Source organism: Tachypleus tridentatus, unplaced genomic scaffold (assembly GCF_004210375.1).
Source record: "Tachypleus tridentatus isolate NWPU-2018 unplaced genomic scaffold, ASM421037v1 Hic_cluster_1, whole genome shotgun sequence".
Taxonomy (NCBI): domain Eukaryota; kingdom Metazoa; phylum Arthropoda; class Merostomata; order Xiphosura; family Limulidae; genus Tachypleus; species Tachypleus tridentatus.
This window is the reverse complement of record NW_027467777.1, coordinates 16,689,752-16,717,025: the sequence shown is the minus strand read 5'-3', so window position 1 is coordinate 16,717,025 and position 27,274 is coordinate 16,689,752. Positions and strand designations below refer to the sequence as shown.

Below are 27,274 nucleotides of genomic sequence, written 5' to 3'. Positions count from 1 at the left end.
TCGTTCATATGGGTAAAATGGGAAGTAGCAAGATTAGAGGAGATACTTTTCCAACTAAAACAAAATTAGGAAATGTACGTAATAATGAAAACCATGAATATAGGAAAGGCTCAATTGTTAATTTGAAGTTAGAAAACTTTCTGTAAGTACTTTAAACTTCATATTTTGTATCCCTTTAAATGATGTTATTTCGCGTTATTATAAAATACGTACTTAATCTTAGCATGACTACCGTGTAGTGTGAAATTGTTACATTGAAAGTTTCCATGAAAACCGAAGCAGGAAAATGGAGCATTGACGTTCAGTTTGTTAAATAACGCCAAACTTGATAAAATTCTATAGAATGGATGGCAACTGTCTGTCGTGAAGTCATAAGTGTAGAGGACGACGTTTCGAAAGTCTTCCATTTTCCTCTACACTTGAGTCTGCACGACAGGCAGTTGCCATCCATTCTACAAAGTTTCATCATGAGTATTCTGCGTAACAATCTATCAAAGAATAACGTCAAACTTTATTATACGTTACAAGTTTTACAGTAAGATTTTTTTTTTTACAAGAGACAAAATAATCCTACCATAAAAGCTGTAATTTGAAATAAAATATATACGTAACCAGTAAGCTATAAATGAAACTTAACATTAAAGTTCTAAGGTTTGTTTTCACTTTAAGCATTTTAAATCAAAATTTCAGTTTATGCAATTATATATTTTGCTAAGATTCCTTCTAAAACTACATTGAAGTTTAAAATTCTGTTATTAAGTGTTTCTAATTGTAAATGTATTGGCTTATTATTATTACTATTGCTAGTAGTAATATTGTTTGTTACTACGTATGTACGTTTTTTCATCTTCAAAAGATGAGAAATTTTTCTGAAAAGCAATGTTCTTTAAATAAACTTCCAAGAGCAGGTGTATGATGACAACATTGAAATTTGAAAGATGTGAAGGCACTTTGTTAATATTAGTTTATTATTTTATCTAAGATGCAAACATTGTATTTTGGACTAAGAATATTAATGTTACTGTTAGTAGTAGTATAATGGCCTATTAACTATTATATAGGAAGCTGAAGCTAATATAGAGTTTAAACTGAATACCAGTTTGACATGCTTAAATATTGTTATAAAAAAACATGTTGCATTGCATAATGTTTAAGGACAAGAAGTACCTGTTGGTCCATTACAGTTGTTCCATCCTCTAAACTAAAACTATTAAATAAATAAATTAAAAAAATTATTTTAAAGCCAGTCTCTATTATTCATATGGTTGTCAAGTTTTATCTTAAACTTGCTCAAATGTACTGCCTTTACAACATCTGAAGGCAATCCATTTCAAAGGCTGAACACCCTGTTAGAAAAATAAAAACTGCTTTGGCTGAATATGACTCCTATATTGTTCAATACTACTGTTCTCTCCATTAAGTACGAACAAAGATGATGCATCAACACTATGGATTCTCCTTGCAATCTTAAACTTTTTTTTTCTTTTCTCAAGAGTAAACAATTTCATGTCTTATTTCTTTGCATATGACAAATTCTCCATTCTAAACACTTCTAGTAACCTTACTCTGAACCCTTTTTAACAATTCATTGTCTCTCCTAAGGTAAGGAGCCCGAGACTCAACACAGTATTCTAAATGTGGTCTAATTAGTGACCTATAAAATGAAATTATAAATTTGTGTTCAGTATTTTTGTAGGTACATCCTAAAATTCAATTTGTTTTACCACTAGGAACAGCACAATGCTGGATTGTTTAAGACTGATCTACTAATTAACCAGTAATGCAATAGGGGAAACCTTATTTGCAAAATGGGAAGTAGTAAGATTAAACTAGTCACTTTACTAACAGTGGGACATGCCCAAACATTTTTATAAAAAATATAACATTTACATAACAATGGTTAAGAACAACAAATGACCTGTTGGTCCATTTTGACTGTCTCATTCTCTTAACTAAACTAAAACTATTTGTAGTGTCAGATGCTTATATTAAATAAATCTAAGGAAATGACAAGTATTAATTTCAAAATATTTTAAAGTTAAGGTTATTGTAATATATTTAGCATTAGTGTATAAATTTTAATTTAAAATTTGTCTAAAATTTTATCAAGTGGCAAAGAATGTTTAAAGTGTCAGAGGAAACTGTCTTCATACTTTAGGCACAGTACTGTAGAATTAAGTTACTTTTTTTAATCTTTATACATGAAAATGTGTCATACACACAAGGCAACTGCATTGTTTAAAATCTAAAGAAGTAAACTATCTGTTATTATGTGAATGCCTTTTACAGGCTGGCTAAACATGATAATTAATTTTACTTGTTGTAAAATGTTTTTTTTTTTTTTCATACTTCATCATCTTGTAAAAGGCATTCATTTTATAACAATTGTTGTAGCAAATGGCCTATGTAAAGCTTGTTCCAGCAATAGATATGACAAATGTATTGTTGTTGAATTACTATTATTGTAATGTTTAGAAATGTACAATTGTAATTTTAGGGATTAAGCTGTATTTGTGTCTAGAAGAATATGATATTTCAAACGGGCTAAAGACAACCTGCCAGTATGAAGGCCTGTCTCAAAATGAACTGATAATGGCTGAGAAAAATCACTAACGAGACAATCTGAGCTCTTGATTGGTTATTCATGTGTCATATATGGAAACAACTGCATATAAAGAACTCAGCAAACAGCTTGTCAATAGTAATAATTTGAGTTCCTAATTCATACAAAGCTACAGACTTTGCATTTTGATTATTACAAACATCTAATTTTGAACCAGTGTTGCATTCAGCATACCATTTAATTCACAAAAATTGGTGTTTAGGTGTGTTTTTTAATATTTACCACTAAATTAAGAAATTATGTATAATATCTGAATCATAATTACAGTTTGATGCCAAACCTAATCACATAAATGAATAAAATAATAATTCACTATACTTCTGAATGTGAGTCAACAATTGTGATGACATGGGCTTTCACCTGTTACTGACGTGGAAAAGGTTAAATCCTGTTCTAGATTACCCAAATTTATAGACACTATGCAACAGCTTGAACTATAACTCTAGTTGTGTGAAGTGATGAAAATTCATGATTTTTAAGAATATTGCTCTTGAAAACTTGGTACTGGACAAATGCTGAAGATGTCTCCTGCATCGTTTATTGCATAAGGCTGGTCCATAACAATGTGTTGAACTTTGGTGTACAGTTTGGGATAAGATGCTCACTTTTTTTTTCCTTGCTATCACTTGTTACTTAAATTGCATGATCCAAAATATCATTATAAATCCACATTTTTTCACAGTTTACGGCAGACCCGTAGCTATGTATTTTACAGTTATCTTCTTATGTCCTCAGCATACTTAGCGTTTGCTGCTAAAGATTCTTGTACATTTGACTTTTTCCATTGTCTGTTATATACAGGTGGCCCGTAAGTCCCTACCCATCCACATATCTTATGTGCAAAATGCCTGGTAATAAAGTAGGTACAGTCTCAACAAAAGTTCTTCACTTTGTTTTTTTGAATGGTCTTTATTTTGTTCTTTTATGGTCAGTTCTGAGAGCAATACAATGGACAGCAATAGTCCAGTCATTCTCACCTAGAAACTGCTTTTTTCTAATCTGTATCTTATGCCAAAATTTACTACTACACCATTAGAAACAAACCTTGCAAGATACTTGTAAAATTATTCTTAAGTAATACCAAACTTGTGCACTGCTTCTAATATTGCACATTATAATGATTAGCTGTTAGGTTTGTCAACATCTTTGCAAGCCACCAAAAATATATGTATTTCACTGTGTTTAGCTGCATTTAAGTATAATAGTTCTGCTTCAAGTATAGTATTAGTGGATCCATCCACTATAATGATGCAAAATGTACTTAGCCAGGAAACTACTTCATGTCATATAGCTTTTCTAATACATTTGCAGAAAGTTGCACATTGTATGTCACTGCTATAGCTGGAACCAATGTCAGCACCATTTTTTTGACTGGTGTACAACAATTCATTCAAAGTATTTAAAAGGATACTCATGATAAGCTAAGGCATATTACTTTCAATATTTATTCTTTCTTAGCTGTCGAATCATAAGCTTTCTCAGTCAAACTAGTTCCTGGTTTAGTTTTTTTAGCAGCCTCACACTCATTTTGTCTTTTAGAATTAGCATTGTTTTTAACACTCCTCACTGAAAAGGCGTTTCTAGTCCTGATTTCTCAAGCCCGTTCCCCTGGCTGTGGTTTAGCTAGATAGTTGATAGGGACAGTGGGAATCTCGTTAATCCATTCATTAATGGATTTAAATGGCAATTTCATTTAAATACAAAATTATTAGCCTAATATTAATAACCTTTCAAGTTGCTCTGGGGCCTATTAGGCCCCACTTTAAATGGGAGTGTTTAATGCTTTTTGTTGTTTTAAAACTTTCAACTTTCCTTCATCATCTTGAAATATGGAAAACTTTTTATCAATATCATTTCATTGGAATTTATTTCACATGCTACAGAAAACTTTCATGTCGTCTCTGATCTTGAAATAGCCACTGGAAAATCTTTATACCACTGACGCCTGAAAAATAGAGATTCATTTTTCATTATTATTAATGGCAATATTATTTCAACCACAATGAAAAGAAATTAATATCATACAGAAACTAAGAAGATTAGCTCTGATGGTATCAAATAAATACCACTACAGTTTATACCACTACAGTTTATACCACTTCGCCTATTATTTGTTTGAGTTATTAACTTTGGCATAAAATTATATTAAATATAATTCTAAAGATTTTACTGTGTAATGATTTATTATTTTAATTAGCCTCAGTTGAAAATTTTACCAACATATGGAAAAGAATAAGCTTAACCTTTGCTGAGGTGACATTAATAATGTGCCTGTCAAAAGTTTTGAAACAATATTCTGTTGAATCCTGAAGTTGGCAGTGGATTAAGATTTAGACAGATGTTTGAGTGTTTATCCTAACAAAAACTGTACATAATTTAAAATTATCATTGGATCAATTTAATATGTATATTACTATTAGGTCCATGTGAAAAAGACCTCTTTTGCCATTTATTTCATTCGTAATTTCTATAGTGTTTAGCTTTGTGATTGTTAGGATACCTTCTCACCACAGCCTGTAATTATGTAACTTGATAAATGAGCTTGCTTGGTTGTTTTTACTATTATATTAACTTGTTTATTTACTGGTTTTAATTTATCCCACTGTCAAATGTCAGAAGCGGCAATATGTTGTAATGATATCTATTACAATATCTTCAATTACCTGTAAATATCTGGGATTCTGTGCAACTTAGTTGCATGAACATTATTTTGGAAGTATTATTTTGTCAAACAAACAGAATTTAATTTAAATAATAATAATGAAACCTTTATATTGATAATAATAAACTCTCTAATGTACAGATGATGTTGGGTGTCTTAATTTCATGCATTATGGCTAAGCATTCAAGATATTGAATATTTATTTCAGCTTTTCTTAACTGTATGCTCTTAAAATCTGTAGGGTATTCTTTTCCATTTATGTCTAATTGTGATAATCCTGTACCTTTAGCAAAACTTGAATAATCTGTACTAAAGACACACTTACTGAAACCTGGATAGCTTATAAGTGGTGTTTATGGTAAAGTATCTCTTAAATATTCAAATGCCTCCAATCTTTTATCTGTTCACTGAAATATGATTTCTTAATTAGTTCTGTTATGGTTAGTAATGCATAATATGGTATAAACCTTCTATAGAATCCCAGAAATGCACTCTATTACCTTTCACTGTTTTAGGTATTGGATTGTTTAACTAACATTTTAGGATTGTTTTTTTACAGTTTTATCCCATCTACAGTTACTACAGGACCTGAGTGTTCTACTTTTTAAAAATTGTCATTTGTTTTAAAATTTGTAATTTATCATCACAGTCTATGTATCATAACATTTCTGAGTGTTCCTTGACAAATGTTGGCAAACACTGTGACATTGTACAAATAACAGTAACATCCTTGATCTTATATTTCTGATTATACAACATCCATTAGTTTCTAAAATGTTGAAGGAGCATTATACAAGTCAAATGGCATTCTGTTGAATTGGTACTTGCCTAAAATTAACACAAAAGCAGTTTTGGCTTAATCTTCTGTTTCTAACTGCTAATCATTTTGTAAATTTGTAGACAAAAAATATTTATTTTAATTGATCTGTTGTTGTTTTCTGGACATAAAGTAATGGGAGATGTCTTTGACTGTTACATTGTTCACCTTTCTAAAGTCTGTACAGAACCTTAATTTACTGTTTTTTTTAGGAGCTAACACAGCTGAAGATGCATAAAGACTACTAATGTTGTATATTACTCCTTGTTCAAGCATGTCTTTTACACATTCCTTTAACTCTACCCTTTTCTTCTCTGGCACTGTATAGGTCTTTATTATTTGACACTATCTGTATTTAACCTTATTAGTATAGCCATCAGTTTCATTTTCTTCAACAAAATTATCTCTGTACCTCTACATTTCCTAAGGTAGAATTCCAATCTATTAGTTTCTTAGTAATTTCTACATTATGCTTTCCTGCTGTAGCTGATTTTTCTCTACTACTCTTTGCTTAAGTAGTATAATTTTTTCTCTCATTAATATTCATGCTTTATTGGCATTATGTCTTTCCCAGACACTATTAATATGAGCATCTATATAAACTATTTCTGTATATTCAGTGAAACATTTTTTACTTTTAAAATCATCTATCTTAGCTTCAATAATGAACTGATTTCTCACAGGAACTTCAGCTGATTTGGCTAATTTTACAGGTTCTCTGTCTATCAAACACACATGTTAGGTGCTATGTTGCTATTCATAAGTATAGAGTCATCTGAGTGGTTTTAATTATTTTTATTCTTTCCCTGCTATAAAGTCTAATTGGCTGTCTTATTTTGCTTTACTTCTGCTTGCTCAAATTTTCAATAATTAATTTTCTTCTGTTACTACTACTGATCCGACTTCAATAATAGTTAGTTTTTCTGTTTATTTTCACTGTTTTTTTCTGTAAACACTTTGTATTCCTACTATGCTGTCTTTGTCATGTATCACTGATTATAGGAGGTTCAGTGCTTTTGTGTTTTGAGTGTTGATTTTTAGATTTGCTAATGTTAGTGTAAGGCACCTGATAGTTTTATCAACAGGAAGGCATCACTTGTTTTAACTTCTGCTCATAAGTCTGAAGGTACAAGCTTTTCAAAATTTGGTCTCCATTTGCGACATTACATCAATTAATTGTAATTTCATTTTATCGATTATTGGAATAATCAAAAAGAGTATTATTTGGAAACACTAACTTTGACTGATTTGCCCAGCTTTAATTTTTGTTCTTGTATTTTACTCCTGCTATAAATAAAGTAATACAATATTGGATACTTTTCAATGATATTTTTTGAAAATGTATATGTAAATACTTGAGTAAAAATGTTTACAGTCATATAAAAATCTCCAGTTATTCTTAGAAATCAGGTAATGAATTTTCTGTATTATTTTAGCTAAATGATTCAATATTGATTTTAGTACATGTTATTTTCAGGACTTATGGTTCTGTTGAATTATCACCTGGTCCTCATCTCAATCTCATCATTGGGCTGAATGGGACAGGAAGTCTACTATTGTGTGTGCAATTTGTCTTGGGCTTGGAGGAAAACTATTGTCATTGGGCGAGCCAATCAAGTAGTAGATTACATTAAACATGGCTGTAGTAAAGCATCCATCACAATTGAATTGTAAGTATGGTGTTGTATTTTTATGCCAAAATATCTTATTTTTATCTAAAAGAAAGAGTAATGTTACTATAGAGTTATTATCTTCCCAGAAGGAGAACATTTCAGTATGTGATACAGGATTGTAATGTATATGTAGCACATTTTACATAATTATTTTGAAAGTAAAAAGTCTTAATTGATAATGAACTAATTGATATTTCAAACTATTGGTACTTGATGAAGTTTTACAATTGCAGAACAGAGAAACAAAGACAATTGTATGTTTTACAAATATTATTATAGTGATTTCATCTATAAAGCTGTCTTCATTTTGTCTAAAACAGCTTGCAAACAGATATTTGTATTTAAAACAAAAAAACTGATCAGAAACTGTCAATCACATTGAGGCAAGTGCAGTGTGAAGGAGCTTAAATTGGTGTGGTTGTGAGCACACTTTCCAGCTATTTAGGTTTCCATTTTCACTAATAAACATTTGCAGTTTCTGTGGGATGAAATTGAAGTTTTGTTTCCTTGAGATGGATTGCAAAAGTTGGGTTCTTTCTTCCCATTTCTCTCTCTCACTTGTTGCATCTGAGTTTCTAACTTCTAAAATAGGTCACTTCAGTTTCCGACCAAACAAAACCCAAACTATACATGAATTTGAGCAATAGCATAAAATTGAAATACACTCACTGTGGTTCTTACCATGTGTGTGCAGAACACCAGTTTTATCCAAAATGTAAAACAATACATGTGTGAAAAAGTAAAATTGAAATAAATCAGAAATCTTAGAAATAAATAGAAGTTGAAAAAAAGTTTTCAATATCAACTTTAGCTTCTTCGTCACTTGTCATCCCATTTGTATCAGTTTTACAGCTTTTTGTTTTTTGATTAAGGTTGCTTGTACTTTTTTTCATTTTTAATCTGACATAGTACTTTTTGGGGAGAAACTGCGATTAACTGTAGTTAATGAAATGTCTGTGAAAAGTACATTTGTCTTTTGTTCTCTTCAATTATATTAAACTGTAATTCTTCTCAAGAGCCTTTTGAATACTTTAACTTTTGTTGTATGACCAAGATGTGCACATTTTTCATGATCTTTTACAGTGTAACTGTCAAAATTTAATTGAATAACGTAAGACATATTTTATTATTAAAATTTTATTCTCTTCAAGTTTTAACTTCATTTTCTGTATAACATGATACAACTGAGCTTAGAATTTTTTTTCACTTCAGAATTTTCTAACTTCTAAAATAGGCTGGTGCATTTCCAACGATACAAAATTACAAGCAAGTATCTGACATTTCTATATTTGCTTAGATATTAATAAATTTTTTAAACCCACCACAGAAGACCCTTTCTGTGTGACTTTTAAGATTATTCACTAATCAGCTTCCTTAGGTGATGTACATGTTTATGTAAACCTTACAGTTTTGTATTCAGTGTTCTTTGTATTGTCTTGTATTGTGTTGCTAGGTTTGTGTTGATCAGATATTGTGCTTTGAATAGTGACTGATTTTTCTTAACTTGTTTTTAGCTTATGTAGAAAGGTGGATAAATTATAGTAGTTTTGGGACGTAGTGTTTTAGTTCCTGATGTATTTTTTTTTGTTGTTAGATGCATGTTTGATATCTATGTGAATCTTTTGTGGTACTCAAATTAAGAGACTCATCAAGACTTAGTGGAGAACATGAAATGCTCAAGTAGATAGTGAGTACTAGAAAGCCTTGGTTTATATATATATTTGCTATTCTATGTGTTTCTGACAAAAGTTACTAAAATGTCAGAACATATGAACTACTTGGCTAAGTGTAACAAAACTTCTTAAATAAAGTTCTAAAAGTATACTAACTTGAATATTGGAATGCATTATGACATTAGATCATATGTTTTTTATATTTTTTTTTCTGTAAGGAAAACAGCTAATTCAATCTCACTGTAATTTACTGCTTTTAGAAGAAGAATACCTCTCTAGTATTACAAGATATGCACAATAAAATCACAAAAGTACAAGAAAATAGATTTGAAAGAAGATTAATTATTGAACCTGAGTTACTTGGAATTGGGTAATACTATAGTTAGTGCAGGGTTAAAAATAGTATTTTCTAACACAGTATCTAATCTTCTCTCACATAATATTTTTCTCAACTTGTGGTGCTCCTTATATGCACAGTGTTTGTTCACCAATAGTCTTGGTACTCCTTACCCTGATTTGCCTACACAAGGTGTAGCGTACAACATCCCTCTACAAACAGGAGTGTTATACACCCTCCTAGCACAGCTGACTCCCTCTGTACTGTGAAAAAACTTCCATCACTCTGCATTTGGCATTTCAGAGTGCACTTATGCTCTAATTTTGCTCTGCACTTTTCGTTTTAGAGTTCAGTTTTCAGTTAACTGTTGTGTCTTGACAGTTTTTGTTTTCACACTACAATGACTTCATTTTTAAGTCTGGCCACTGCTCATCCACCTACAACTTCTCTGGCTTCAGCATTTATGCTTCATGCTGAGGAGGTCTAGGCCATGGTATGTTGTGTATTGGAAACTCTCATGAAGCTGGATATCCTGTTTCTGGTTGAATTAGGTCTGGATGATGATTTGAACAACCTGTTTCCACCTCCTTCCATTGCAGTGCAGTGTTATGATACACATTTGGATTTACCTCATCCTTTGTCTTACTTTTGAAAACAATTTCCCAGGTCAATGTTTGTCCATTTTCCCTGTTTCTTTTGATTTCTCCCCTCTCTCCCTCATTTTGCATATTTGTCATATTATTTGGTGTTCCCTTTCTTGAATTCAAATCCATGCTGGTAAATCTTTAGCACAATTATGTTTGTGTGCTGACATATCTCATCCTCCATGTTTATTTGACTCCTTCGCTTTGCTTATCCTAGGTCAGATTTTCTGTATTTGGACTGTTAGACCTCCACCATTCTTCCCAGGGGATTCTAAGGAGATACTTCTATACTTTTCCACATTGGTGTGCGTATCATCTATTGTCTTATTCCTGCTTACATGTCTCCTACATTGTTGGTTTTTTTGGAATGTCCTCTTGTTATGCTTGTGTTTTCCTACTTCTTATTTATAAAATCTCCATTTGGTTTAATTTTTGTGCCAGTCTGTACTTGGGGATCTCTCTGATACTTTGGAGTCTGGGGTTTCTCATCTTTCCCAACAATTTCCTGCTTTTATTCTTATATCTCTTTTCCCACTCCTGCTTCCTTTTCTCTACTAGTGGACAGCGTAGGGGTAGGAATTCATTACAAAGGAGTGGAAACTATCAGATAGGGAATATACCTAAAGAGTGATTTATTTACACTGATGAAGGAATAGAAGAAGTTGTGTGCTTGCCTTAACCATTTTTTACTGAAGGAGAATCTTTGCAATACCTAAACTTCTCTGTGCAGCCCATGGTCTAAATATGTGCCCATTTGAATGTGTAACTGAGTAAGGTATCCAAACATTTATGTGTGTCATGGATCAGAGGTCATGTTATCTCATTTGTTGACTGGCATTCAAATTGTTATTGAACTACTATTTTATGAATTTGTCAGTAAGTTTGGAATCTAATTGTAGATTATAATTCAAATTTTAATATTATGTGAGTTAATTTCTTAACTTATTTTAAAAGTAAATATTAAATGAACACACCTGAATGTAGATTTTAGTGAGTCACTTATGTTAAATGCAGCACTATTTAAAATTAGATATTTATGATGTCAAAATACTGAGTCTGTAACTTCAAACAAATTAGAAAATCAATTTACCAATATTGACAAGCTAAAATATAAGAACCTCGTATTTTTTAACAAAACACAGCAGTCCCATTCAACTCTTTCCATTTTTTTGTAATCGTCCTTTATATGCTCTTACCACAGTATATGATATATGAATGACCAATCAGCAGCTTAAATGTCCTAGAGAGGTTTTCTGAAACATTTTAATCTTTGAAAAGGCTACCATGTTCTTTCAATCCAAGATTTCAATGACATAAATTGTGTTAGTCTGTTCAAAGTTTCATATTCTTTAAAATCTAAATGGGTCTTAGTAATTAAGCTCAATATAGTGGAATTCTATGGTATTAGTGTAGTTATTTATAATTTTTTTATAATTAAACTGTATATACCAAACCTCAAAAAAAATTTATCTATCATGTGTGAAATTTTAAAAGGCTTAACAACCTATGTCCAGCAGCAATCGAACACAGAGATCGTAGCAAGAAGCAATAATTGTTTGCTTTACTTCTTGATTTATTGTTCTATATTTTAAGAAAAATATGTTCAGTAATTTATTTCTAAATAGTTATAATCTACATACATACATGTAATGTATAATAATAGAAATGTGACTGCATATAACAAAATACTAGTCCACTAAAACACAGCTAAGACAGGTAACACTGAGGTTATTTTTGTATTACTGGATAAATAGCATTAGTGAACATGCACTGCATCAAAACAAGTTATATTAGCTTGGTATGACTGAAAGGTCAATATAATAAAAAAAATAAATACATATGTAAATATATAGCTACTCAGACTAAACATTTGTATATTCATGTCATGTAGCTATTCCTATTTTTTTTTATAATGGTTACATGGTTGGTCAAGTGACAGACCCAATATAGTTAGAGTATAGAAACTAACATAAATTATAAAGTTTCATTGAAAACAAATGTTTGATATGTATCTAGGAGGTTTTAGAGATTATGAAACTAATATTTGAGAGTTTTGGGATGGATAGTAGTTTTTAATCATAACATAATTTTGCACTCAGATTAGTTATGAAAAAAATTACTTTCACAAATAAATCTTTAGTTAAAAATGTTTCATTAAAAATATGATGATGTTTTTTATACAAAATACTTGTAATATTCACTAAGGGTCTGCTGAATTTTGTGAAGATACACATCATCATCATCTACCACTCGATTCCGTCAAGGAACATAGGGCCGCAATCATTTGCGGTTTCAGGAACAGATATTTTAAGTGAGTAGGTTGTTAGCCCACTGCACCGAGCCGTCCCTAATTTAGTAGTGTAAGACTAGAGGGAAGGCAGCTAGTCATCACCACCCTGCCAACTCTTGGGCTACTCTTGTACCAATGAAAAGTGGGATTGACTGTAACATTATAACGCCCCACGGCTGGGAGGCGAGCATGTTTGGTGCGACTTCGAAGCAAACCCGCGACCCTCAGATTACGAAGTGCACGCCTATGCGTGCTAGGCCATGCCAGACCAAAGATACACATACTGTATCAAAAATTATAGTGCAAATGCTTAATGTATGCAAATGTTTAGATGAACCAATGTATATTATACCATGCTTGTAGCAAAATGGTTAATTATAAGGAAATCTGTATATAAAAGTTTTCTTAGTAGTGTGTAGTTTTGGCATTTATTATCTGTATATTTTCAGTTAGATTCTTCTGTATACTTGTATACAAGTGTGGTAGGAAGTTTCAAGTTGACAAAAATAATTAGCCCATTGCAGTTCTCTTTTGATGCTGTTAAGGGGTCCACACTTGTAAGGTATCCTGACATAGCCAGATGATTAAGGCACTCAACATGTAATCTGAGGGTCGCAGGTTTGAATCCACGTCACACCAAATATGTCCGCTCTTTCAGCTGTGGGGGTGTTTTAATTTGATGGTCAATCCTATGATTTATTGATAAAAGAGTAGACCAAGAATTGGTAGTGGGCAGTGATGACTTGCTGCTTTCCCTCTGGTCTTACACTGCTAAATTAGGGATGGCTAGTGCAGATAGCCCTTGTGTAGCTTTGTGCGAAATTCAAAACAAACAAACAAACACTTGTAAGATCTCAAAGTTTGTTGATCCTTATTTCTGCAATTTGCTATATGTGCCTTATCAGTGGGTCTCATCATTCTCTGCTATTTCTTAGTGAATTTCCAATAACATTTTTGAACTTATTTTGTACACATGAGTGGGTAGCCAAATCTTAATCTTATCCTGACAGTTTTAGTGATTTAAATTCAAAATCATATTCTACTTTTTTCTTTGTTATACCAATTAGTATAGCATAAAATCTTAATTAATAATTCACTATTTTAATAGTATGTAAGTGTTAAGTTCTTAATTTTGTAAAGCAATACTTAAACAAAATCCTAATTTACCCTCGTGTGACAGATGTGACACATTTTTTTCTCTATTTTATTCCCTGCCCTCAATGAGTATGAAATTAAATGTTAATTACTCACTATAAAATTGTCATTGCTTAGACAAACCATAATGTTTATAGCCTTCAATTTTGTTTGGTGACAGAGCTCTCAAAGTGAAACTAAGGCCTCTTTTGTTACACCCATTTTGCACATTCTCTCTTTAAGGATTTTGCTAATAGTTCTCTTATGTTTAATTCTATATTATGTATAAACAGTAAGGAGTAAAGGCTTTAATCTATCAAAGGGGATATTATATATAACATTTTCTGAATTTAGAATTGCCAATTTCACTGTTAATACAAGTTTCATTCCACATGAAATATAACAAGTAACATGTCTAATTTTGTAACAGTTTTTGTTGAATAGTTAGGAAAATTGTCTACTTTTTGCATGTTCTTCTTCTATGTTCTTTGGTGCATTACTTAATTGAATAAAAATTATTCAGTGTATTACTATATAGAAAGAGAAGGATAAGAGTCATCAACAGTTGATAGCAAGAAAAAAAAAGAATTGGATAAGTATTTTATGTTTTTCATGTTTATTCTTTATGATTTTTGAAGCAATCAAAATGCACAACTATGAATCTGTGTATTAGTTAAGACTATATTAGGTAAATAATAATATAATAAAAATGTTTTGTGAAGCATGCATGCAAGCAGCTTGTGGGTAACTTTACCAGTAATGTCATGTGAGCTCCACATTCCCTAAGTAATTTACAACTAATAATGACAGAAGTAGTAGCTAAACATTGTTCAAAGTCAATGAAAGAATATATTTAACTATCAGTAGATGCATACTGTTGCAAAATATTAGCTACTTGTAACATGAAACTGCGATTGTTTGTCCTAACATGAAATCATTCTAGAAAGAAAAAAAAGAGGTAATTTAGATTTTTTAATATAGATTTAGAGTAGAGAAAATATACAATAAAATAAGAAATTTTAGTAAATGCGCATTTGAAATGTATTTTAGAGATTTTAGAGAATATACAAATCAACTCTTAGATTTTTGAGGTAAGAAAATCATTTTTTAATCTTAACATAAAAAAATCTCTTTACCCATGGACTATTCAAAACAGATACTCAACATATTCACAGATAAATATTTTTTTAGTTTATTTAAATTACTTCATAAAATATAGGAAAGTAGGCTTCAATTTCATCAAAGACTGACAGCAAAAACAGGACATTAAATGTAAGTACTTAGAATTCCTCTTTTTTATGTATATTTTTATATATTGTTATAAAATAAGTAAAATGTAAAGATTTAGAAATTAGGTTAGATAAGATAATCAAAATGTTCTTCACAAGGTATGCTTGCAAGTAACTTCTGTATTACATCATTCATTAAGGTAACTTGACCTAAGCATTCAGAGTGATTTACTACTTGTGTGGCAGGATTTTTAATACCATGGTTCAAAAGGGCAATAAAACAGTGAACTTAGGTGTAAACATATGTAGATTGTTACAAGACTTAAGTTGTTTATGATAAAAAGTTGTAGTGTTCTGTTGCAATTTGCTGTCATTCTGGAAAGAATTAAAAAAAAAAAGAGTTATTTCATAATTTTATGGTGGTTACAAGGTCAACCAAATTGATGGTGTGTTTGTATATGTAGTTAGGGTTGAGAAAATAACAAACCAAATATGAAGTCAGTTTAATTTTTAAAAAGTTTTCACTTTATTTAAGAGATTATGCAAATGAAATTTGAAAAATATTCATATTGCCAAAAGTGTTTTAATCTGAACACGAAAATCACTTTGCACTCAGAGCTGTCAACAATCTAACTCCATATATTCATGGACAAACCTCTAGTAAAAAATTTAATTAGAAAAATCTGATTTGTACAAAAGACTTAATATTTACTGAAAGCTTGCCAGATTTCTTAAAGATACAGGTAACAAATGAAAAATTATAGTATGGAAACTGATGGTTATTTTATGGCTACAAGGATGTTGGAATCCATTGATCCCATATAGATAGTTAACAGCTTTTATTTTAGTTGTTTTTTTTGTGTATACAGATTTAATCCTGATGGAAGAAACTGGGTAATAACCAGAGAAATCACAGAAAATAATTCTACTTGGAAGATCAATGATGCTTCTGTGTCTTTGAAAGATGTAAGTATATGTAGGTGTATTTATGTGTTAAATAGTTTTTATTTTCTGACATCTGTATAATTATTAAAATTTGTAATACATTCAGTTTCATGAACTGTTCTCTGGACATTCTCGTATGTAGCTGCTTGATAGTTGTGTATGTGCTGGTAATATATTTAATTGTGGTATATGTATATTGTTAATTTCTGCCTTGAAACCAAAAATCTGTTGATCTAATTTTTGTTTCATAAATATTCCAACATTATTTTTGGCTTATCATCACTGTAATCTGTTGCATTTTGTATTTTTATGAAAACATTTTACCCTGTGTTACTTTTGTTTTTATTTTATGTTAGTGGGATTTGGAATTCTAACTAATTTTTAATATCGCATTTCCAATATTCAAAATATTCTTCTTTTGTGAGATTTTTTCAGATAAGTAAAAGTTTTAGATTGATGATTGATATAATACATTAACTTTTGACAAAGCTATGAATATAAATAATTTATACAGAATTTCTTGTTTCCTTCATAAGATAATGGTATAATTGGTTAAATATAGAAAATTCTGATGACAGCTATTTCTTTGAGATGTAGGGTTAGAGTACTTGCAAAAGGCAGAGGAATTCTTTTACTTATAAACAGTGGATAATATCATTGAAATTGAGGTTATAAAAGATATTAGAAAGGAGAATCTATTTGGGTATAGGGGAAGAAGGCCTTTAGTTGGAATTTGCCATAAACAAGTAGATAAAAATGATGAAATTCATGAAAAGCTATTCATTTAAATCAAGATTTAATCTGTTATCAAGGTCTTAATTTTAATTTAAGGCATATAGTAAATATTAGAGTCAAATCATGAGGGAAAGAGATTTTTAGCAATACTAGAAGTAGTACTGTTTTATAATTGTTGTTCAATTCCAATGTAAAAATGTTTTAGTAAATGGATATGGGGAAATATATGCATGCAGTTGATCATTGTACATTTAGGTTTGATGTTTTACCACAAAGGGAGATAAAGAAGAATGAGGTTTTGCTTAGAGATTTAAAAACAAATATGAAACATAAATTTGGCAACTGAATTAAAATATAGGAAATTTAAAATATAAAATTTGAAATAATCGAGATACACATTCCTTATTGGAAAAAAAAAAACGGGTGCAAGTAAGTCATTAGGTTAGTACGTGGTATATGGGATAAAATAATTATAATTGAAGATCTTTAACTTAACTATCGTGATGGGAGATTTAAAGAATTATGGAAGATAGAGTTAGCCAAATTGGACATTAGGAAATAAAAAAAATGGTGTTGAAAGAAATGGTGGCTGAAAATGTAACAGTTAACAGTAAGAACTTTTTAAATAATAAAAATTTTACAATGGGAGAAAGACCTTTGAGAGAGAGCAAAGAAAAGCTCATTTCTGATGGTTGTGATTTAATGTTATTAAATCCTACATTTTTCAATTTTCACCAAAGAAGATTTAAGAAATATTCTTCGTTCTGAACAGTTGCTAGATAATAACAAGATCAAATAAGCTGATCATCTTAATTCGAGTTTAAGAAAACAGTTGGTAAATTAAAAGAATGAAAGTAGATTAAGGATTGGATATGTGAGTTATTTGTTCCTATTTTTATTTTGTAAGTCCTTGAACTTACAGGTGGGTTTAAATTATAATAAGTGCTAGGTAACACCTGTGGTTATCATAATTTGAATTGAAAATTTAATATTGATGGGAATAACTTTCACATAATGTTATGGAAGAAAAAGATCTTGGTGTAATTGTTTATCTCTTAAGCCATCCAAGTAGTATGGTGTGCTAGTGTTATGAAAACTAAGGTGTTAGATTTTATCTACAGAAATATTAAATACAAGTCTAAAAAGTTACAATTTCACTGTATACCTCAGATTAATCTTGGGCTCCTTATGTTTCGAACAACACTGAGCTGTAGGAAAAGAGTTCAAAGGAGGGCAGCTACAATGATACCTTGGGTATAAATGTTTTCATATGAGGATACATTAAGATATCTGATTTTATTTGTTTTTGCAAAAAGATATGAAGGGGATATGATAAAAGTATTGAAAAGTATAAAGTAAATGGATAGTGTCAATGCATAATCTATTTTCTTAATTAATGGTGAGAATGGTAGGATTACGGGATAAACATATAAATTTTGGTAAGGTAGGAGTCATGTTCAGCTATGGAAATTTTGGTTGGATTTTGGAATGGGTTGATTTCAGTTGTGAAGGATGCAGTAAATTTAAGGGAAGTCTTTTATGAACATTTGAGTGATAAAGCCTCAGTTAGCAATGAGTTTTTGCTGATGGATTAAATAGCCCAGATGTTTTTAAAAGTTGTTATATAAGGAAGTAAATAATTTCTTTTTCAAATGTAAATAGAACATTTATCAATATTTTTAATGTTCTTGATTTTCCTGTTTATGAAATTGAAATTAAGTTGAATTTCATTATCCTGTATATATTCTTAAGAATCACTAAACTATGCATGATTACTTTCTGAAGTGTTATATATGTGTCCTGAATATCAATAGATCATTAAAAATGTTCTAGATGTAACATGTTTTCTTAATTTTTCTATTTTTGGATTTTTCCAAACTAGATTTGCCAATTTTATTGCTCTTGCATGTGTTATGTTATTGAAGTTATATTTAATCGATTTTGGAGTCTCACGTGTTCTAGGGCTGTCATCTTCAAAGCACACTGCTTCTCCTTGCTTCTTTACCACAATCCATCCACTGCTTGATGACAGTGACTTCCCAACAATAATTTTTATATACCAGTCACACAGAAATTCATACACACTATATCTGGTGACTTTATCATTGTATCATTTCATGAAATAACATGAATACATAACTTCATTCTTTAAATGCTTGAATAATATGATCATTAAATGGATAAATTCAGAAAGCAACTTGTGTACGCATGATGATTTTAAATGGCTAAACGGCTGGGATACAACTTGTTGCTGATCCTTTTCTGGATGGTCTTGGTACCTTAAGGTAACACTGTATAACAATTGTTTTGAAAAGTTTTGCTTCCTGAGAAGTGTTTGCTGATTGTGACAGGTACCTGGTGGGTATGCACAAATATAGTTTCAGATTTGCTTCATCACATAGGAACCCTGAGAAATAGACAGTTAACTGTTTACCAACAATAACGTATTTAATTGCGTTTATGTTTTTTAATATGCTATTAAGTTCAACATAAGTAAAAGTGTTTTGCTCAATTGTTTGTATTCAATGTCCAGTGCATGACATTGCAGTGTCCAACAGTAGTCAGCAAGCATTGACAGATTCCAGTTTTGCCCTGATTTCGTTTTTCCATTATAGCAATGTCCTGATGAAGATTTTAACGAAATGGTACGTGATGGGCAAATTTGGATGTGATTTTCATGATTAGCAGTCAAAAATCTATAAGGAACACCCAACAGTATTCAAGAAGCAAAAAACTTTGTTGTGCAGTGTTATCAGTGTTCTTTTGTTTTAAAATTCCTGTACATATAAGGCACATCTTAAAAGTGTGAGTATATGATTATTTTCTGTTAGAAAGGGCAGTTTCACACCTGTCTCAAAAAATGACCACTTTTAGTGGCTTCACCTCTATGTCTTTATTTTTAAGTCATGTCACATTTTGTAATGTGAATAATAGTGTGATTTAATTCCTAACAATCTAGTTTAGGATATCTTTATTGTGGAATGAAACTTATGTTTTAAAGTTAGGTATTATTTTCTGGAAATCAGTTAAAGCAGAATGTTTTCAGGCATATTAAAATACATATTTCTCCAGATTGGTGAAAGTAATTTTAAAAGAATGTCAAGAATTTTTGATAATCTTACCAGTATTAATATTTTATTTTGTTGTTTTTTGTGGGATTGTTAAATAACAGTATACTTTATTAATATTATGAATCATAATAATATTAATAATCCTAATAATATACATTCCCCAGTGGGATGGCGATAGTCTTATAGACTTGAAGTGCTAAAATTTGAAGTTTGATTCTCCATTTTGGACACTGTAGATAGGTCATTGTGGTTATGCCTAAAACAAAACAAGCATAATTGCTTATATTCACTTTAAAGCTTCATTGACTTTTAGACTTCACATTTATTACCTACAGTCAAAGATTTAGCAAATAAGGCCTACAGTTTCTTTCAGTAAGTTAGTTAAAAATATTTAGGCATTGTTTTGTGTAAATTTTTAGGTAGAGAATCTCGTGACAGAGCTGAATATTCAAGTTGGTAACCTGTGTCAATTTCTTCCTCAAGATAGGGTTGCAGATTTTGTTCGAATGAATAAACAGGAAATGTTAGAAAATACAGAAAAAGCTGTAAGTTTTTTTCATTTTACTGCATTTAAAATTAAAGGTAGTTTCCAAGGGATATTTTTAATACTGTTTTTTTGTGGTAATTTAATGTAAATAAGATAATTGAAAAATAATGCAGTTGTTTCTCTTATCATTGTTTGATTACTGTAAACTCTTTCTGTATGGACATTCTTGTCTGTGCAGGTCACTATGTTTTACTGTGCTGTATGTAAAATTTAACAAATTTTCTTGGGCTTACCATGTCCAGGTGGTTAAGGCACTCGTCTTGTAACCTGAGGGTTGAGGGTTTGAATCCCCGTCACACAAAACATTCTCACCCTTTCAGCTGTGGGGGAGCTATAATGTGATGGTTAATTGGTAAAAGAGTAGCCCAAGAGTTGACAGTGGGTGGTGATGACTAGTTGCTTTTAGTCTTACACTGGTAAATTGGGGACAGCTAGTGCAGATAGCCCTAGAGTAGCTTTGTGCAAAATTCAAAACAAGCCAAACAAAAACTACTTTATTATTAAGGAATAAGAATTAACTTGGTGTCAAAACATAGCTAATAAAGCAAATTAACTATGTTTTAAGTTTATAATATCATAAGGCAGTATTGAAGGAAAATTCTCATTTTCCCCTAGTGTGAGAATTGTGACATTTGCTCTCTAGATTTTCTCTGTTATTTTATTTATCACCCTTCTGAGATGTACAGAATTTGATGTAAATTTCTCATTATAATGCTACTTGGGCAAAGCATAACTTTTATAGTCTTCAGTTTTATTTGGTTGTAGAGCCATAAATTAGGAAATTGGATACCTCTTGCCATCCTCACCTGTTATATCCTCTCCTTCAGAAGTTGCTAGCTGCTTTTCTAACTTAATAGTATATTAGTTATAACAGTTAGAAAGCTAAAATTTTTCATCTATTAAATGGCATATCATATTTTTGTACAGAGAATTCTCTAATTTGCTTCCCATGGGAGACACATTGAGTTTAGTTGAATTTTTGGATGGATATTTGTGGTTTTAAGTTATATTGGTGGTAGTCAGTGTGTATATTGAAACTTATAGGGAACTCTGTTTGTACCATGCAGTTGTGCATACTGTGTGAAACAGTGAAGAGTTTTTCAGTTGTTGCTTCTTACAGTTGTGGTATTTTCAGGTGAAACTGAATTTCTAAGTTTTAGGTGGACAAATCTGCTAATAACAGCATATTTGATCAAGAAGGAAGGAGAGTGTTCTATAGTATGTTATTTATGTGTGATATTTTAATTCTTTCCATGTCGAAGTTTATATTTCACTTTTTTATAACTTATATATTAATGATCTTTTATGATCTCTTACTGTATTTCTGTACAAAATGTACTTAATAAGTAAATGTTACATTTCTGTATTTTAACAAGATGTATATAATTTCAGTAAATTACAGTAAAGAATAGGAATGTTTTTTTCCATAAGTCAGAATAAATGTGACAGAGGTTAAAATAAATGATAAATTGTGAATATATTTGGGCAGGTAGTTAAAAATATACGAGAAATGGTTTTTAACATGGGTAAACTTTTTTTAAACATGTAAGGCACCTGAATTATCTTGGGAAATCAGAAAGGGGTTAATTGTAAAATAATGAGTCTGGTCAAATGTAAATGAATAAAACCACTATTATTAAAAATAAACAGAAAACATGGTTTGCATACTTTTGCAGATGGAAGGAATGTGTTTAGCTCTACAGCTCTCTACTTACCCAGTGGTTAGGGCACTTGATTCTTAGTCTGAGGGGTGCAGGATTGAATCTCCATTTCATCAAACTTTTTCCCTGTTTTAGGTGGTTATGGCACTTGACTCGTAATCTGAAGGCCACAGGTTTGAATCGCCATCACACCAAATGTGCTTGTCCTTTTAGACATGGAGAATTTATAATGTGATGGTGAATCACACTATTCATTGGTAAAAGAGTGTTCCAAGAGTACACTTTTACACTGCTAAATTAGGAATGGCTAATGCAGATAGCCCTCATTTAGCTTTATGCAAAATTTAAAAAAAAAATCTCGGGATTAATATTCAAAGGACTAAAACACAATGTTCATGAAATAATTGTTCAGTTGATGTTCACCTGGTAGAAACTGGTTAAAACACAATGTTCATGAAATAATTGTTCAGTTGATGTTCACCTGGTAGAAACTGGTTAAAACACAATGTTCATGAAATAATTGTTCAGTTGATGTTCACCTGGTAGAAACTGGTTAAAATACAATGTTCATGAAATAATTGTTCAGTTGATGTTCACCTGGTAGAAACTGGTTAAAGAAAGTCATCTGAATTCAACAGGTAAATTCATGTCAGTTTTTAGTGGTCTTTATTCCCTCACAGTATTGGTCAGATGTATTAAGTAAGTCTTATAAAGGACCATCTGAGCATATAAAGTGCCAGTCATCTTAAATGAGGTGCTGAGAATCCCCTATTATAGAGAACAAAGAAATGAAGCAATTATAACACAGTAATTGTAACAGTATGAGACTATTGATGTTGTTACTGCATGGAAAATGAATAACTAAAAAAAAATTATTTAATTAAACAAGATGGAAGACATTAAATACAAGAATAAAATAATTTCACAATGATACAAAATCCATACATGCAACTTAAGTTCTTAAATTATGAACACAAGTTATATTACAAGAATAAGAAAGAATTCTTCAATATTGAATGCAGTAAAATTTTAAAAAAATCCTCTTGTTCAGTAATAAAGTAAGATGACAGTATAATAAATAACTTTTTGTTTTTCACTAAGCAAAAATCCAACCTTGTTTCACTGAAATAAAACATATCATTAACAAAGAAAAAGAGAAAAAAAGTTTTTTCTTGCCTAAGTGCATTTGTGAGAAAGTGGATGATGATATATTTTAAAAACTACTTTGAAATCTCCAATTTACCAAAGCTTTTAACTATCACCTTTCTTCCATACATGCATTATTAAAATAACAGTCATTGAAAAAAATTGTGTATGCATCCTCATGTACAGTACTTGAACATTTAATAATAAACATGAATAAATGTAGCTTAATTTATACATCATAGTACTGAGGGGATTGAAATTGTTTTACAAAGATAAAAATATAAATATCTATAGGTATGGGAGATAAGTTAGCGAAATAGAAAAAAGAGTGAATGGATGGAAGAAAGCATAAGGTTGTCACAAATGGATTCAGTAAAATTCCATTCATGTGTCAAGTGAATTACCTCAGAACTCAGTCTTAGGGTTTTTGCTATTTTTGATTTATATCAATGATATAGATGAAGTAGTCAACAAGTTACTTAAATTTACAGATTATATTAATGTCTTGGGTGTTGCTAGCTGTGAAGAGGATGCTGCTGATTTACAAGAGGATTTAGATAATGCCAGATGGTGTTAATTATAATAAATATAAGAGTAATGCATGTGGATTATTTTAATGTGAGTTATAAGTATAATTTAGATAGAAATAACCTTAATAGTGTTATGAAGAGAAGAGGATTTTGATGTAATAGTCAGTCAGTCTCTCCATGCTCAGTGATTCCTGTGAACAGAGGTTTATTCTATTCTTACCACTACCTGTGCTAAAACATTTTTTCCTGTGCTTATTGAGTTTCTAGTAGTTTCAATTAACTGTTTTTTTTTTTTCACAGCACATTGTTTTCTATATACATGGTTGCGACTTCATTTTCTTTTGCCACCAAATTTCTTTATGCTATTTCAAACAATGTTTGCAAATACCCCCTTTCCTTTCATGAAATATAACCAAGGTACATTTATTCATTTTCAGTCAATCTCTTCAATTATAACAGTGTTAATCATGAAGCTGATGCTCAGTAGTTATCCCTTATCACATTTAGTAGAGCTAACATTTGGTGAGTGAATTGTCTCATATCTCAATGTGTGATGAGGTACTATAATTACTGTGAACATAATAAATTACCACAATCTTATAGAGCCATGGTGTGACATATTCGCAGCTGTTATGTTTTAGATATAATGTTACCACTATTGTGTGTTAAGTGGCTAGTTTTCTTCTGCCTGATTCTTCTCCAGTCATATATTCCTTTCCCTTTTCTTTCTTTGCCTTGTGTGAGCCTACCTTGCCTGTTTCTTATTTTGAACAGGTTTTCTACCTCTAGCCTTTGCTTCTGGCTCTTCTCTCATGCTGATGAGGAACAGTTTTACCTTGTTATTATTAAGCACCAGCCCTTCTACCAATTTGAGTGAGATTTTAATTCTTAATTTTGCAGAGAAATGGGTAATGTTTCTGAAGTAAACTTTAATATTTCCTGGAAAGTGTATTCCAAATAGATACCTCTGCACCATGTTCCACCTTTCCTTCCTATTTACAGTGATTTTATTTGCCTTCTCAAAAAACCTATAATCATGTACACATGGAGATCATGTGACCCTCTGGTTGGGATAGAGATAAAGCAACATGATGATTATGATGTGGATTGGTGCAATACACATACACATGCATATAGCTGGAAATTAGCTCAAAGTTTGTGGCATGTGCAGGAAATTTCACGGTAGTGTGTTCTGGGTAATAGTTCTCCATAGTACAAAGAGATAAGTGTATGTCTTAAATACATTTTCAGGTTAGGAAAATTGTAACTACTAAAAAATGTACATTTACAATGATGGCTTATTTTTACAAAAATATTTTGAGTAATTCTCTAAAATAATGAGATCACAAAAAAGTTGAGTAATATTATATGTCGATGTTTTGTGAAAGTTTTTGTTTCTCATAATTTTGCAGTATATTTTAATGTTTGTTATAAATTATGATACAGGTGGGTCCACCAGTAATGTTTGAATATCACTCCCAGCTAAAGGAACTCGAAAACAAATTGAACAGTTGAAATGTCTTTAAAAATACCAAAGAGTATTTAGAAAATGAAAAACAAAAAATTTGTAGGCTTGAAGATGATGTAAAGTATTTTCAAGAAAGACAGCGACATTTAGAACGAATTGAAATTTTGAACAAGAAGAGATGTTGGATAGTAAGTATTATTTCTTGATTATAAACAGGAATGTTCATTTGAATAGTTATTACCTTCTTTACTAGTGTAAGAAAATTTTTTTGGAAATGCTTTTGACTCAGTTGTATTTCATAAAAAAACAAACAGTTTGGAGTGGGTAGATAGCAAGCTATTTTGTTTTTGATGATGTTTTACTACTTTAAGCATGGGATATTTATGTGATCATGTCTCGTTTGTACAAGAGAAAATATCACAAAAATACTATAATTTTTTATCTATCTACTTGAAACTACATTTTTAACTATGGTATAAAAAATTATATTTTTTTCAGCTGGCATTACTTTTTTCTAATGTGAATATTAGTATAATGTTGGAAAGATGTAGACAAGGTGCAACACATTTAAAAGTAATTTTTATTCATATATAATACTAAAAGTGTGTTTGGATAATTGTGATAATACATACAAGGATTGAAATATTACATTTCTGCATTCTTGAAGAATTTCACCTTTTTAGTTGGTTTTCTTTATCGGGAATGTCTGGTCCATTCATGGTCTTATAGTTATGACCAATCAAAATGAGCATAGTGCATGGATTAAATAAAAAAAAAATTAATGAGGAAATGTAATCTTTGGCATAGCTTTTACTTAAGTGAATATAGTTATATTTCTATCTCTGAAATTTGTATTTACGTAAATCACACATTAGTTGTTGTTTGTTTTTGTTTCCATTTGTGTTTTTGTATTTGACCTAAAGAATGATGTAAGAAAACAGACTATAAATATTATATGTGAAAGTGCATTACATTTTCTCAAACATTTCAGAACTGGATTTCATTTTACTGGATCCACAGCTACTCACTGTAATCTAAACTTACTAAGGAAATAATAACCTCATACCTGTTTAGGAAAGAATCATCAATAATTGTTTTCGTACAAGAATATTTAATCTACCATGAAAAAATGCCAATACAAGTTGTTGAGCACTTTTTGCTTGCTGGCATAAAAGAATATTAACTTTATGTTCACGGGTATTCTTTACTGTGTTTTAGTGTTTTACATTCAAAATTTTATATTAATCTAAATTTTTTTTGTTATACCAGCTAGTATAGAATAAAATCTCAGTTAATTACACATATTTTAATAGTATAGGTTTAAAGTTCTTAGTTTTATAAGGCACTATTTAAAAAAAATCTTGATTTTTTTCCTAGTGTGACATGTGATATATTTTCTCTTGGCATATGCTCTTTTCTATTTCATCCACCACCACTCAATTAAGTATGAAATTAAACACAAATTACTCACTATAAAATTGTCATTCCTCAGACAAACCATAATCTTTATAACTTTCAGTTTGATTTGTTACAGGGCTATCCAAACAGAAGATCAGACTCCTCTTGTCACACTCACCTGTTACAATTTATCTTTCGGGATTTGTTAATATTTTTCTCATATGTTTAATTCTGTATTATCTATAACTAGTAAAAGCCAAGGTTTTTCATCTGTCAAATGATGTATAACTGTATATGATGGAAAACTGTTGAATTCAATGTTAGTTTGAACTTTCTTTCCCATGAGAAAGGTAATGATTAGCTTGGATAAATTTATAATGGTTTTTGTTGCACAAGTGGAAATCCAGTAAAATTTTGAAAGATAGGGGAAATTGCTTTTTCCATATTATTAGTCTGTGCTTGAGTAAGTAGTGTATTTCTGGTTTTTAATGTTTATTCTTTATTTATTATTATAAAAGTAACTAAAATATTTAAATAGATTTCTCTTTAGGTTACTTAAGAATATATTAAATAAAATAAATAATAATATAATAAAAATGTTTCATGAGGCATGCACACGTGTTGCTTGTGGGTAATGTAGTTCAATAGCATAACATGAGCTCCATGTTTCCCAAGTGATTTACCACTTACA

The 27,274-nt window shown here is 30.5% G+C and overlaps 1 protein-coding gene across 1 annotated transcript; it reads left to right on the top strand.

The window, feature by feature from the left end:
* LOC143241694 (structural maintenance of chromosomes protein 5-like) lies at positions 1 to 25,232 on the top strand. The gene is made up of 6 exons (XM_076484926.1): positions 1 to 142; positions 7,580 to 7,633; positions 7,689 to 7,772; positions 15,952 to 16,048; positions 20,253 to 20,378; positions 25,164 to 25,232. Exons 1-6 carry the CDS (start codon positions 9 to 11, stop codon positions 25,230 to 25,232), a joined length of 564 nt encoding a protein of 187 aa, XP_076341041.1. The 5' UTR covers positions 1 to 8.
* The last annotated feature ends 2,042 nt before the right edge of the window (positions 25,233 to 27,274 follow it).

What these genes read in the sequence shown, in the direction of transcription:
- LOC143241694 (XM_076484926.1), top strand. Translation starts at nt 9, where the DNA reads ATGGGTAAAATGGGAAGTAGCAAGATTAGAGGAGATACTTTTCCAACT. An exon ending in TTGAAGTTAGAAAACTTTCT is followed by an intron (nt 143 to 7,579) that starts GTAAGTACTTTA and finishes TGTTATTTTCAG; the next exon opens with GACTTATGGTTCTGTTGAAT. An exon ending in CTTCTGTGTCTTTGAAAGAT is followed by an intron (nt 16,049 to 20,252) that starts GTAAGTATATGT and finishes GTAAATTTTTAG; the next exon opens with GTAGAGAATCTCGTGACAGA.